We start from the raw sequence: 15,695 nt of genomic DNA, 5'->3' as shown, positions 1-15,695 counted from the left end.
GATATAAGTAGCACAAAGGCATAAAACAGTTAAAATGCACCCATAATGAGAGGAAAGGGCATGCTCTTCAGTAAAATTTTGGGTAGTTGATGGTCCTCTAAGAAATAACCACATCAATCTTATCCTTGTGAGAGAAATCTCTTTACATCCTAAGCTGATGATAAGACACAGTATTAAAAATGTACACTAGTCCACCTAATTATCTTCACTAAGTCTGAAGAATAAAATAATCTACACTCCAACTCTACTCCCACACATACATACACCACCATTCAGAATCATATCCACCTCTTCTTTTCTCCCTGTATTACATGCTGGAAGACAGAATTTTAAAAGTAGTGATTGAGTCATCCCACGTTCTTTAACTGCAGCAGGTATAGACCCCATTTACACATTACAGTAAACTGGGAAGCTTTTAAAATTTACCTATACCCAGGTGCCATTAAATCATATTCTCTGGTGTTGGGGAGACAAGATGACCCAGACAAAGTAAAATAGTTTATAAGTAATATGAGGTAACAAATACACTAAAACGCAACGCAAAGGTGAGTTCATACAAAGTACTGATTATTGGTAGCTGACGTTTTAAAAGAACACAATTAAGAGGAGTTGGGGCTTGAGCTAGAAGAGGCAAAGGATATTCTAGGTGGAGGCCCAAGGACAGAGGCTGACAGAAAGAAAGAGTATGAACTGTGCCTGAGACTCCAAATGAACTCAGATTGGTTGGGGGAAAGTGATGAGACAAGTCTGGATAGATTTAATATTCATTTAGGAAGCAATGGGAATTGATATTATATAATTGAGTGAGACCAGGTGATGGAGATGCTAGAACAGAAGGTCAAAGGTTCATCCTGGAGTTAAAATGGTTTTCATTAGAGAGGAAGGAAATGGGATTAGAGAGATAAGACAGCATTTAAAGCCTTCTGGGGTTCTTGAGGGTGCCCAATCATAGCCTGCTTTCTGCCACAGGTTTGATGACTTGGAGCTATCATTCTTCTCTCAATACATACCCTTCTCGTTGCTCATTACCTTCATGTCTAAATACCCCAGATACGTAGTTTGTATGTGCAAATGTTGGTATACATTTGCGTTTATAGAATATGTCTCTGAGACTTTGCATTGCACGTCCCCTAACGGCAACTCACAAAATTTGAGTACTTGTGCAATGGTAACAAGCTATATAGTCTTGGATAAATCATTCAACCCCTTCAGTCTTGGTTTCTTCATTTGTGCAATGAAGAGACAAGACTAGGTATTTTCTACATATCTCTATGTATTATCGTACATAGAGAACTAACATCGCATACGTTTCTGATGATTATTCTCAGCCATACAAAGGATACGATTTGTGACTGAGATGGTTTCATTCTTAGCCATCCACCCCCACTAGGTTTGGGCACACCATTATTAGATAAGAAAGTACACATCTTTCATTTTCTCTGATCAGTTCAAAGAAAAATAACTGAGTTTGACAAGCAAGAAAGAATATTGATCTTATTTATTTCTGATTTTTGGACTGATGAATGAAGGTAAATAAAAAATCTGTAGGTTAATAAACTATATTGGCATAAATATTTAAGATCAGTAAAGAAATCGTCAGACTCCATGTCATTCATACATAAAATTTACAGAGCAAAGTTATCCTTTTAAAGATTTTAATACATACTTAAAAATGGACAATTTAGTATTACATAATTGTATAATATTGATACTGTTAGATATGTGGATGTATATATTTTTCTTTTCAGTAAAATAGTTTCATGCTTATAAAAGTCACCCTAAGTCAATTTGGGACAAAGAGAACAACATACAGTAGAAATAAACCAAGTAGTAAATAGGGTATAAATAAGGAAAAATATTATAAAGCAGTTACATTGTTGACACAGAAGAAAAAAATAAATACACTTTTCTATTATTTGAAGGCAATTCACAATCATTTCCAGGAATTCTGTGAGAATTTAAGGCCATTTGTTCTAAAGAAATGCTTTAATTGAGACACAACGTCACAAAACTGTAATTCTTGTAAAAACTGTACATGCAAAAACTCTTTACAATTAATTGTGGACAGGCAGATCAGTAGATAGGAGTAGGTTATTTCACAAATGTGTTGTGCACTAAGTCACATGGTTGTGTATATTTAACTGGGAATTTCACAAAAAACTTCCAGCCTGTGCACCCTGCGTGGCAACGTGGAAAGGTGATTGATTACAAGGAACCCAAATCAAGAGAGCCAGTATCCCTTTGAATTAAAATATCTAGACAAGGTATAATGGAATAAAAAGTTTAAAACTTCTGCTACATAGTTCACAGTTAAATATTCTGGGTTTTAGTCTTTCTAAATAGCATTATAATATAAAGACGCTACTTTTTACACAAGGTATTTTCTGTGCATTTACAGTTCACGATGTTTGACTTTTTATTATTTTTACTTAGCACTACAAAACAAAAACTGACTGCAGTCTAAATTTAGAACCCAAACTCCATGAAAAATGCATGTTCTTACGGGATACACATCTGCTAAGCTTAAACTCCCATACTCGGCAAACAGTGCAGAGAGACTGATTCATAAGCAGACGCAGCTTCATAAGACAATTCACTTACTAAGAAATATGAAAGTATCTTTCCTTTCCCTTGTTTGCAATTGTATTTGTCCAGACAGTCATTCAAAGAGATATTGCTCTTGTGATTATAGCTATTGCAATTTAGAAGACAAAGGATTCAATATTCAAAACTCTTATTCTTAAGAACAGTTATAAAAGTATTGAAATTTAAAAAGTAGTAACATGTAAACATTGATACAGAGAGACTGCCTTCCTATACACACAGCAGTCGAGGACAATATTTGAGTTAAAAACATAGTTTGTGCTTTTTCCCAACAATACATTGGAAATTAGCTGTTTCTGTCAAAAAAAAAAAAAAAGTTAAAGATTCAGAGAAGACATCCATATTTTGCTTCAAGCATTTAAACAATTTTTCTGTTGCTCATGCAACAATCATATTTACAGTTTTGGTTTAGGAGGAGAATTAATTTTGGATCCCAGAAAGCATATTAACCAGTACTGCTGAAACCCAACTGAGAAAAGTTTATCTCATTCCCTGGTTCGTGACAGAGCACCAGGAGCAAAGAATTGACTCAGCAGTTCTAAGTGATGTGTAGTTAGCATTAGCATCTCAGAGCACAGTCATATTTGAGTCTGCAACAGATGTGTAGGTGGGGTGTACGGGGGAGGCGCAGGCGATGGTTTGATTCCTCGAGCCCTCATGTAGGAGAGAAACTGCTCAGGGATCTCGGCTAGGACATCTTTAGCCAATCTAGCCATGCTCAGGATGTGGTTTCCGCTTCTGTCAATATAATCCCTGAATGGCACGAACTAAAACAAAGGTGAAAGAAAGTTATTTCACAAACTTTAGCAAGCTATTTAACAGACACAAATATCAGCACATGCTGATGGATAATAATTACCAGGCATTTTAAAGATATTTGATTCATTACAAATAGCTATAACAGAGACCAAAATTTTCTAATATATATTTTATCTAAAAAGGGATGTAATTGTTTCCCCCCATAACTCATGTCTCCTGGTCTCGATACACCCATCACGTTGCTACATGTGTTCTGTAGTTTTGAGTTCTGTACCTAGCCTGACTCCCAATAGGATGGAGCACTGATCCTCCTCAGGGCTCAGTTTCCTGTCAAATGGAGTTAATAGATGACTAATTTCAGCTTTCAATGCAGAAATATTACCCAACGCGAGGTAAAAAAAAAAATAGTGTATATCGTTAAGGAGTCCTAAACACATGTAAAGTGTTTTTAATTGTTACTTGAATATCAAGGGCCAGCCCTGGTGGTCTAGTGGTTAAGATTCGGCGCTCTCACTGCTGCGGCCCGGGTTCGTTTCTTGATCAGGGAATCGCACCACCATCTGTCGGTTGTCATACTGTGGCGGCTGCGTGTTGCTGTGATGCTGACAGCTATGCCACTGGTATTTCAAATAACAGCCAGAGTCACCCATGGTGGACAGGTTTCGGTGAAGCTTCCAGACTAAGACAGATTAGGAAGAAGTACCTGGCTACCCACTTCCGAAAAAAACTGCCCATGAAAACTCTAAGAATAGCAGTGGAGCATTGTCTGATATAGTGCTGGAAGGTGAGAGGATGGCGCAAATGATTGGGCAGTATACAGCTCTGCTGTACACAGGTGTGCTAGGAGTCGGAATCGACTCAACAGCACTAACAGAACATCAAATCACACGGACAATGAATATAAAATTCACACAGTTCATATTAGTAGGAACCTGATATATTCAGTACATTGAGTCTTGCCCCAATCTTGGTTTTTTTTATATGTTATGTGGAAAGGCAAACAAACAAACAAAAGAACTCAGCATGAGATTTTGGCATATTTCTTATTGAAATATCATCATTCTTATTTTTACATCATATAAAAATGGTGGCTATATCTTTATGTAAGCAATTATGTGAGAGCCCTTATCAGCTCAGCACCAAATACTCTGGCAATAGATTGCTTGATTTCACTCTCATTTATAATGGTTACTTAAGTTAATAAACATCGTGCTGTTTGAGGGCATTAGTTCAATTTCCCCTTAAAGACATGATGATTCTTGAAGCAACTTGGAAATTTTTGGAACTGTTAATGTTGTGATAGTTTGGGAACACAGCAATTTTAGGTCTTAGATAAAGGCACAGTGAGGACATTTTAGGAGGTGGAATAATTTCTAAGTATAATATTTAAATGTTTGAATTAAATCATTTTTTTTCCTCCATAGAGTGAGCACCCTCTCATCTCATACTGTAACAGAACTATTTTAAATTTATTTTGAAAAACTCACTTTTGATTTAGGCAGTTATCAAGATGTGCTTTCAGAAAACAACTGTTATTAGGAAGTAGGTTTTAAAATGGTCAGGTTGCCAAGTTAAAATTCATCAAATAGCAGGCGTAATACCTTTTATGCAGTGAAAGCAGCCTCTTTTTTCTTTTTTTTTACAGGGAAGGATTCGCCCTGAGCTAATATCTGTTGCCAATCTTTCCTTTTTTTTTTTTTCCCTCCCCAAAGCCCCAGTACATGGTTGTATATTCTAGTTGTAAGTCCTTCTAGTTCTTCTATGTGAGCCACTGCCACAGCATGGCAACTGACAGACAGGTGGTGTGGTTCCTTGACCAGGAAATGAACCCAGGCTGCCAAAGCAGTGAGAGCACCGAACTTGAACCACTAGGCTATCAGGGCTGGCTCAAAAGCAGGCTCTTTTAAGGAAGAGTTGAAAATCACTTCTCTCTTTTTAAAATAAGACACACCATAGGCAGAAGCATACCTATACAACTATAACTATACCCTATCTCTGTTGCTACCAGGAGGAAAACTCAGCACAGCTTTTAGAAAAGTGTGATAGGAAGGTGACAAGTCTTTCTCTTAGCCCTGTAGGTAGCTAAGTAAGGGTAAGAAAAGACTAACAGAGCGAATATAATCTTCAGCTGAGAAGAGAAATAGGCAGATGTGAACTTTTGTGAAGTCATAGTATCTAACTTTGGACAAGACTTGACATTTTTAACAAAAAATCAGAGGTGCAAAAAAAAGCTAAGGTTTCTTTTTCTCTCTGAAACTATAATTAGAAAAGTGAGAAAATAGGAGTCAACATAGTTAAGGATTAATGAGAAAAAGATATCTAATTGCAGCTATAGTTTATTTCATCTGTATTTCAAAAGGCATGGTATTTTAAAAACAAACATTGAGTAATGTCGGTATGGTTAGTAAACGTGTAATTATTTTTTAAACTATTTTTTAATAGAGTTCAGGTTTTTGTTTTCCTTTTTTTTGTGAGGAAGACCAGCCCTGAGCTAACATCCATGCCAATCCTCCTCTTTTTTTTTTGCTGAGGAAGATTGGCCCTGGGCTAACATCCATGCCCATCTTCCTCCACGTTATATGGGACGCCACCACAGCATGGCTTTGACAAGTGGTGCATCGGTGCACGACCGGCATCTGAACCCGGGCCACTAACAGTGGAGCAGGTGCACTTAACCGCTATGCCACAGGGCTGGACCCTAGAGTTCAGTTTTTCAAAATTCTGTAGCTAATACCTACATTTCAGGGAAGTGACAACACCTCTGGCAAAAGTGGACACTTCTCTAGGGAAAGGGGAGATCTCACCTGCTAGTGTCTTTCCTTTGCTCAGCTTTGCTCTAATATTTTCCTTTGATTCTTTACCTTTCTCCTACACCACAGACATTAAACTCATTTATCTTTTTACCCCCTATTCATACAAACTCTGGAATTGGACTTCCCAGGTTCAGAGGCTGGTTCTGTGGCTTATTAGCTGCACGATCTTGGACAACTTACTTTCCACTCTTTGCCTCAGTTTCCTCTTCTATAAAATGAGGATAATGATAATAACCTCTACTTCATTAGGTTGTTGTATTAAATAAGTTAACATGTAAAGTGCTTAAAACAGTGTTCAACTCATATTATGTACTATATGTGATAGCTGTCATTATCATCATTACTATGGCTATTCATCCATTTGTACATTTATATTTTCAATATAAATATGATCTATTCTTTAATAGTTTTTTATTTACATTCATATCAAACATTAAATGGAAGGAATATTCTTATCAATTTTATCTCTTTCAAAGTCAGGTACACTACCAGCATTGTAATCTAAAACAGTAATTCCTGGCCTTTTTGTTATTTTAAACACCTGCTGTTTCACCTTTCCAGCAAATGATGTAAGATGTGCTAACTTTTTTTATTGAAGTGAATTAAAATTCATTTTTAAGAATGTTACAAAACTCTGGAATGTTAAAACTAAGATTCACAACCACTCTTCTGACAATACTTATAGTTCTACTCATCTTTAAAACATGTTTATAAATAATGGGTAAAAAGAAATCTTAGTTTCAGCCAAGGGGGGAAATATAGATCACATTTAACTTAAGTTTGTTAAGTGGGGGCACAGATCCTGTTACGCTCCTTCAGTATTAAGGGACCTTGCCCCCCATCCGGATCGAGAATCACTGTCATCGAAAGTTACTGTTATCAACAGGAGTACACCCCATCCACATGTGTGTTGGGAGCAGACAAAAACATGTTGAGAACTTTCTACTCATTAACCTAAATTATCTAAACCTTTTCCAAAGGAACATTCATCTCTTCAGTCACGTCAACAGGTACTCTCCTCAGTGAGAGATGAAAATGACAAGGGACTTCATTTCCTTTACCTCTTATTAATGTTGAATCTTACAGTTTTCATGACAAAATATGCCCCCTTTCTTCTCAGAACTACTGCTCGATATCCTTTTACAATCAGTTTTCCACTCAACTTCTCAGACCACTCTGTTTATTGTCTCTTTTAATCATCCATTTCTGACAACTGTCTCTGGGGATCTCCTGTTCAAAATAATGCCCGCATATTTGTGAATGCGTGTTGATCATTGACTCTTACCACAATTTAACCTAGACTCTTAAAATATCCAGTTTAGAGGAATAAATCAATTTTTCCTTTGTACTCATTTATCACATTCATATGAAGAATACCAATAAACGCATTCTGTCTGTAGAAATATCTATAAGTTGATACTACTACATCTCTTTTTGAGCATCCATTCAGTACAAGGAAAATGTTCCACATGGCTGCTCTCATGGCGGGCTTTGCCTATTTGTGAAAACAAGTTTGAATCAGTTTGGGCAAATGGGCTCTTAGTTGCTGTTCTGCTCAATTTTACTTGATTGTTCCCACTGTGCAGAGCTCCATTAGTGATTTTCAAGTCTCAGCCTTCAAGGTTATTATTCTCCTTTTAATGGAAAATATGATTTAAATATAATTTTTAAGGAAATGATAGGCTGGCCAGCAGCTGCATGCAACCAGGAGAAATGACACTGCACTATACACAATGGCCAATCCATAACACAAACAAACAAACAGAAAGCCTTCTACATATACTGATTTAAGAAAATAACTCATTTCACTTTTAGAATAACAACCACACGATCTTATCCTGCTTACTGTTTATACTGTAGTCATATGAGATTGAATCTTGAGGCAATGAATATAATCACACACAAGGCTGACTACAGCCTCATATGTAAAGGTACAGCTACTGTGAAATAGTCACATAAAAATGTCACTATTGACATTCCCACTGGACTATGCCAATGTACTAACTAATAATAATAACTGATACTGACATTAATGCATTTATTGAGCAACCAGTAGGTAGGAGGGCTTCTGCTAAAAGACACAAATATAATATCTCATTTAATTTTTATAAGCATGTTATCTATATTTTGAATTTACAGAAGAGGAAACTGAAACTTAGAGAGTTTAATTAACTTATCCAGGATTAGACAGTTATAAATAACAGAGTCATTATTTGAACCCAAATTGATCTGACTCTGAAACATTATCCACTACAGCAATATGAAAAGGAAAATAGATCCTAATAATCTCAGAGTTTTACCTTTTAGGAGAGTAGGTGTGTTATAACAGAAAGAACACAGGTTTTGGAATCAGAACTCTGTTGGAAATTTGGATCTGCCAATTTATGACTTAAACAATTTTGCCCAAGTTGTTTAACATCCCATCTTGGGACTCAGTTTCCTTATTTATACATTACTATAAGGCAAAAAGTGGTCAGTATTTTTAAGAAGTTATAAAGTGATATGTGAATAAAGTGAAGGAAAGGGGAAATTAGTTCAAGTGTGTGAGAGGGCTTTGTCAAAGGTTGTAGAGTGGGCAGTTTCAAAATGTAGGATTTTAATCGGCACAGATGAAGAGAAAGAGTATTCCAGGTAGAAACAGAGAAAATAAAAGCAAAAACAATGGAAATATGTCATAAAATGACAGTTAGTTGTCTTATTTGTCTAGACAAAGTGTGTGTGTCTGTGTGTGTGGGTGTTTGTGCGTTTAGCTAAAGAGGAAAATTGGGGTCAGGTTATGGAGAATCTTAAACGCTATGCTTAGGTTTCAGAACAAAGTTATACAGAATGCTTGTTAAGATCTTTAGAATCAGATATTTTAAGATTAAATCCTGATTCCACTTCTTACTAGCTAGGTGACTATAGACAAGAGGAATTAAACCTCATATCTTCTTTTGTAAAATGTGGTAATCAAAGTACCTGTCTCATAAACTCAAGTAAGGATTGAGTGAAGTAATGCGATAGCTCTTAGCCTGCCTAGTATATGAAGGACTTAATAAATGATTAAATATTATTATTATATGAAGAAATTGGATGCCACTTAAGATTTGACATAATGAAAACCCCATCTACTACCCCCAACTGTCCGCTGAAACTCAGCTACCTTAAGCATTTTTTATTATTTGCAGCCTTAAGCTTTTGTTTATCCACTTAAGAAATTGGAGTGTCACTATTATCTTGATTAGCTTCAACATGTAAGACATTGAAAGTAGCAAAAAAGTAAGAGAGCCTAAAAAGACCCGATTTTCTGATAATATTTTACCCAGCAGTGTTTATAGCATTGATTAGAATGGCTTAGATATTTTCTGATGTTGGGAAGGTTGACAAGGTTATCCTTGGTGTGCCCTTGCAACTCCAATATTCTAAGTATTCAAGAATATTTCTATTCTTGAAAATAACTCATTTGGAAAACGTTTTAGTGCATGGTACAACCTAGAAAACTGTGATTGGTGGAATGTTTTTTAAACCTCACTTAAGGAAGGAGGGAGGATGCTAATTCTTCTTCAACGCAATGTGATATGTAAATGATTACCTTGCTTACTATTTTTAAAAGACCAATTACCATTTAGGAACTTTGCCATGAAATTCGAAAAGGTGCACCAAATCTCCTTAACTAAATGTAGGCACGTAAGCCAAGATGTCACTTTCATTTAGGAGGCTACCAATTCTCTGGGAACATTTTAATTTCCTATTCAGTATGTGTAAGATCCAATGGCTCTTTCAGTTCAACTTTATGAGGTAGAATCCCTTGAGTGTTCACCTATACCCCAGGTGCCTTCAAAATCTTTGGGGATCCCAGTGTCACTTGATAGTGGTAGACTGGTCTCAAGGACTCTGACTTTCAAGGAGAGGAAACATATAATTATACTAATATATACCTTATACTGATGAGTATTAAAGTATTTTCATGTGTTATTTCCTCTGAGACTCACAACATCATGGAAAGAGCAGAGATGAAAGAATTTAAAGTCTAGACCTAATGAAATAAAGGCTTAGAGAGACTTATTGACTTGTTCAAGACCAGAGTGACAATAATATAATTTCATAGATCTGGGTCCTATGTCAATATTCTGTCCAATGTAGTGTATCCATTGGGAAGCGAAATACTTTTGTGATCAAGGGCATTTTTATTTTATAAATGCTAATAGGCATGACTTTTGGTTGTCACTAACATAACACATTAGTCCTCTTAAGGGAAACCTTAATGATATGAGCAATTTTAACTACTTCTTAAGGGAGAAAGTAATACCACATTTCTCATAAGCATCATTTAGATGAGACTATGAGATATGGAGTTGCCTCTGTCATCTTTGTAAAAATGCATTATCAGAGCAACCTAACGCATTTGAAAGGACTTCAAATTCATGCTTCCCTTCAGTAATTTGATTTTTTGGAAACTGTGAGCCAGACATTAAGGAGAGCTTTTAGATAAAGTGTAATTACTTGGACCTATAATTATGTTAATGAGGTTAAGTTGAATAATCATGTGTCTAATTATGAAAACAAAACACAATGAGATTCTTAAACAGATGACCACATCACCATGTTCCCTTTCTCAGCTGCTTTTAACCTAATCATTCATGTATGTGTGCTTTTTACTCTACCAAGAACATTAGGTTAAAAATTTAAATCATAATTAACTGTTTTTTTAAAATAGATATTTCTATTTGAAAATTAAATTTTACAGACTGATGAAGAACAATGCTTTTTTAATCTTTACCAACTTAATCTTTATGTTATCGTACTTACAGATTATTTTATGTTATTTTCTCCTTCAAATTATTTTAATCATTTTTCTAATTGTATTTTACTGAGTTCTATTTCAGGAATGTATTTTATATACATTATCTCATTTAATCTTTACAATAATGCCAGAACATTGAAATTTAGAAAGCTTGCCCAAATTATCACAGTGGACAATCCAGGATTTGAGCCAAATTCTGTTGGATTCCAAATTAAATTTTCTTAATCACTGTATTATGGGTGAATATATAGATTATTATTTAGGAGATAATACTGAAGTCCATTGTTTCCTCCTCCAAAACTTTTATATCATGTGCTTAAATGGTACTGAGACCTTCTTCCCTTTCCTATTTAAAAAGATGTACTTCAAAGTCTTTTTTCCCTTTTGATATCCTAAAAGATATGGAGACTCTGAAGTATGCAGAAATTTAGTTGAATTAACTCTTTGCTTTCAATTATAAATTTTAACTATATTGGTTACTGATTTTTTCCTTTCTAGTCACTCCCAGAGTAGTAGGCTTTACTTAAGTATTTTCTTGATTCTAATAAAATTATGAATCATATACGTATAATATATATTATTATATTTTATTATATATATTAATTATGGTTTTTATATTACTGTATTATTATATATTATTTATATATGACATATTTTATATATAATTTATATATAATTTTAAGATCTATTTCTCCACATTTATAATCATAATCTACAGGGGAAATTGAAAATATCTATATTTTTGCTTTTTTTCCTACTACGTTTACTTACTCTGAATATGTATCAGCTGTCTTAAAATATATTTAGTTTTTGATGAGGACTAAATAATGAATGGATAAGCATCATTAAAAAGCCCATTATGTTTTTAGCTTCTAATTTCACTAAAGATCTCAATAATATTTTCTGGTAATAATAAAGCAAGAAAAGGCACTTATTAACATTTCTATTTTGGATATGGTAAACCTGAAGTACAGGGGAAGGACCTGGGTCCTTATTCTAGGCCCTGTTACTACATGCACCAGAGAGAATCAACCAATTAAATTAAACAGCACCTGAGACTCCTGATTTCAATTTAAGTTGTTTATTTACAAATCAGAGCTGACACAGGCTCTTCACCATGCACAAAATAAATAATTTTCATTAAATTTCTTACCTGCACAATGTCCCTTTCAGCATATTTTCCTCTGGAGGAAACTCTTATATTGTCTCCATCCAATTCGATCATTGCTTGAAAATAAAATAGGATCATTTATCCAGTGCATTTTAGCCATATACTAAGACAATGTAGGCAACAAGGAAATCAAGATGTATGAAGTAGCAATACGTCCTCTGTAAAGGGAGAAAGCTTATTGATCTCTTCATCTTCTAAGTCAGTTTTCCCACAAAACTCAGGACTGAGTACAAATTTTACCAGTGAAGCAAGCAAGCCAAGACCTCATGCAACCCTTGGAAAGATGAGAAGAGCCAACGCAGTATAGAAGTCTTTAGGTACATCTCCCCATCCTAGGAGTTCTCAATTCTGGGTTACATGCTTACATGACTGATTGGGCAAGTCAGGCTAATCAATTCAATTTTAATTTTTTCTTTCTAATTTAGGAAACTTGGCACTAATCATTACAGAATTTCCAATAACAACTTGAACTTTATTCTCGTTGAAACTACAAAGTTATATATCCATATTGCCCAATTTCCACTTTATAAATAGATTTAAAAACAAACAGGCATTGGCTCTGCTCTTATATTGATTGGACAAAGTATAGCCTTTCTGAAGTAAAGTATGATATTTTTGTTGGTTAAGAAACAATTTCAACATTACAGACATCAGCTGGTATTTGGGAACGCTGTGATATAATGGGACAGCTGGTGATACAGTAATGTTATGCTGCAATTTAGAACATTTTCCAGAGTTTATTAAGTTTTCAGTGAGAATTCTCTAAATAATTAATTACATGAGGAATGCTAATTTGTGCTTAAAGTATAATTCTATTACCGATAATTCATTTTGTATACACATGACTTTCACCAGACTCTGGAGAGCCACTTGCAATTATGTTTGCCTCTTCACCTGCCAAAATATATTGCTCAATCAGAATACAATCCTCACCTTTCTGTTATTTTCTTCAGTGCCTGGATAATGCATTTGGGTTAAAAATTTTGTTTTAAATTTTATTTTTCTACATATCTTCATGAGTCAATGTGTGGGCTGAAGCATCACTAGTACACATAATTGATAGCCACCACTCAATAATTTGCTTAGATATACATGTCATAATTTAGTAAAATGTGTACATGACCAATAAGAAGGTAATTGACTTATTCAGAATACAGAAGACCTAGTTTTTCTCCCCTCCTTATTAGAGACGAAAATAAGAGAATTCATTATACTCAAATATTTTCAATAGTTAATTCCTCCTTTTGGTCTAGGTTTGTTTTCAAAATTTTCATATTACTTTGAGACATAAATATACATTGATGGTGACATGCCAGCAACTGCAGAAACTTCTTTATTATCTTAATTTGCTAATAACTCATAATCATTACCTTATACTCACTCTAAAATGGAAAACAAGAATTAGATGATAATCTGAGTCTCACCTCCCCACAGTCCCTTACAGTCTCCATTGGCCTTTGTGGATTTTTCATTCCAATTAAAGAAAATGACAGTTAATCAGACAATAATGTATTAGAATGAGATCCCATAAAATAACTTCCACTTTTCAGCATGTTCTTCGGGTTAGAAGGGTGCAGGTAGCAAGAATGGGAGGCTACACTTTTGAAAGCAGGAAGAAGAGAAATGGTGTTTAAGTGGTGGAAGGGTGACATTCACCCTTCAGGTTTTCAGATCATCTGGTCCACCAAGGAGCCTGAGATTATAAGCCCCAGTTCCCCACCAGTACCTCTCCTTGCAAAAAAGCTATATGAGAGATAGATCTGCACTTCTTTCTAGCCATGGGAGACACAATGAAATTAGGACTCCTTCTACTTCTCGCCTTCTCCCAACTCAGATCAAAGCAGGTAGCCAGATGCTGCGTTAATTTGCCTTTTTGCCTTTTCAGGATGAAGAAATCCTGCCTTGAGAAATCTTTCTCTTAATGAAGGTGCTTTATAGAGGAGTGAAAAATCATTGGGGGAAAATTATACAGAAAGTTTTACATTGTTCTTATTAAAATACAGAAATAAGAAATTTGAATACTCATTAATCTAATAGTTTATTCCTATTTCATCTACCTTCAAAGAATGAATAGCAAAATATTGCCTCTCTTGTCCATGCAAATAATGTCTTTCTGGTTAAAAATGTGTAGATGTTGGATTTAGGTGGTTAAATGATAAAATCTGCAAGTTTTAGGGCTGCCTGGTGTAGTGGTTAGGTACGTATGCTCTGCTTCAGCAGCCAAGGGTTCGAGGATTCGTATTCTGTGGCCAGACCTACACACCGCTCATCAAGCCATGCTGTGGTGACGCCCCACATACAAAATAGAGGAAGATTGGCACAGATGTTAGCTCAGTGACAATCTTCCTCAAGCAAAAAGAGGAAGATTGGCAGCAGATATTAGCTCAGGGCCAATCTTCCTCACCAAAAAAAAAAAAAAATCTGCAAGTTTTGTTTCAGTCTTTTCCTATGTCAGTTTACATGTGTGATACATAAACTTAATCTGTGGTAGATTTGGAGGTGCAAGAGAAAGGTTATTCTGATAGGATAGCAGCAATTTGAATGTTAAGTTAGAGATTTTCTATATTAAACATGAGTATTCTGTTCTTTTCTTCATAGTCATGGAGGGAAGAGATGTGTTTTGAGAGGAAAGAAAGAAAAATACTTTAGAGAAGCATCTATTGTCTCCTAGTGGAACAGTCTACTTTCTAGTACTGGGCCTGGAAGATTTTCTCTCCTCTAAAACCTCCATCATGATGCAAGCAGAAGCCAGGTGGTACAGGAGCCTAATTCCCTGTTTACATGTTTGTTGGAGGAAAGTTTCACTCTAACTCTGTGAGGAAACTCTCCTGGGAAGGCAACTTCCCTCTTTCTCTATAATGTTTACTTACTTTTCCACATGGAAAGAGGAGTGATTCACGGGATTATTAAGATTCAGGAGAAAGAACAGACCTTGATTCTCTTTCTTTTGGAGAGCCTATCCTCAGGTTGAAGGCAATTTCTCCCTGTGGCATGTTTAATAGGCAAGGCTCTGCCCCTGAATGGAGGAGGCCTGGAGATGAGGGGTGAGGTCATTTAATCTTGGGGGAAAAAAGGTAGTGAGAGGTCTGGTTCTGTGTATAGGTTAACCCAAATTCTCCAATTCTGCATTGCTAGCAATAAAGCTTATATTCTGGTGTCTGTCTGAGTGATTCCTGCATTTTTTTTTCCAGTTAGTTCAGAGAGGGAAATAACGAATTATCATACCTCAAAACTCTAATAAATAATTCATTGGGAACAAAAGACATGAAGAAAATAAATAGCCGTGGCAGTTGAGTGAGGGTAATACCCAAATAGCTGTGCCTGCCACTCTGAATAGAAATACACGACCAGAGGGCCGGCCCGGAGGCTTAGGGGTAAAGTGCACGTGCTCTGCTACTGGCGGCCTGGGTTCGGATCCTGGGCGTGCACCGACGCACCGCTTGTCTGGCCATGCTGAGGTGCCGTCCCACATACAGCAACTAGAAGGATGTACAACTATGACACACAACTATCTACCGGGACTTTGGGGAGAAAAGGGGAAAAAAAGGAGGAGGATTGGCAATAG

At 35.7% G+C, this 15,695-nt stretch overlaps 1 protein-coding gene across 1 annotated transcript in view; it reads right to left on the bottom strand.

Annotated features, from left to right (window-relative positions):
• Positions 1–1,490: 1,490 nt before the first annotated feature.
• Positions 1,491–15,695, bottom strand: part of CPNE8 (copine 8) — a 205,010-nt gene continuing 190,805 nt past the window's right edge. The window contains exons 19-20 of the mRNA XM_058558514.1: positions 12,113–12,186; positions 1,491–3,371 (exon numbers count right to left, since the gene is read on the bottom strand). Coding sequence (XP_058414497.1) covers positions 3,183–3,371; positions 12,113–12,186 — 263 coding nt within the window. The 3' untranslated portion in view covers positions 1,491–3,182. The remainder of the gene's footprint in view (positions 3,372–12,112; positions 12,187–15,695) is intronic.

The sequence above is a fragment of the Diceros bicornis genome, chromosome 17, assembly GCF_020826845.1.
Source record: "Diceros bicornis minor isolate mBicDic1 chromosome 17, mDicBic1.mat.cur, whole genome shotgun sequence".
Classification (NCBI taxonomy): domain Eukaryota; kingdom Metazoa; phylum Chordata; class Mammalia; order Perissodactyla; family Rhinocerotidae; genus Diceros; species Diceros bicornis.
This window is presented reverse-complemented; position numbering and strand designations above follow the sequence as displayed.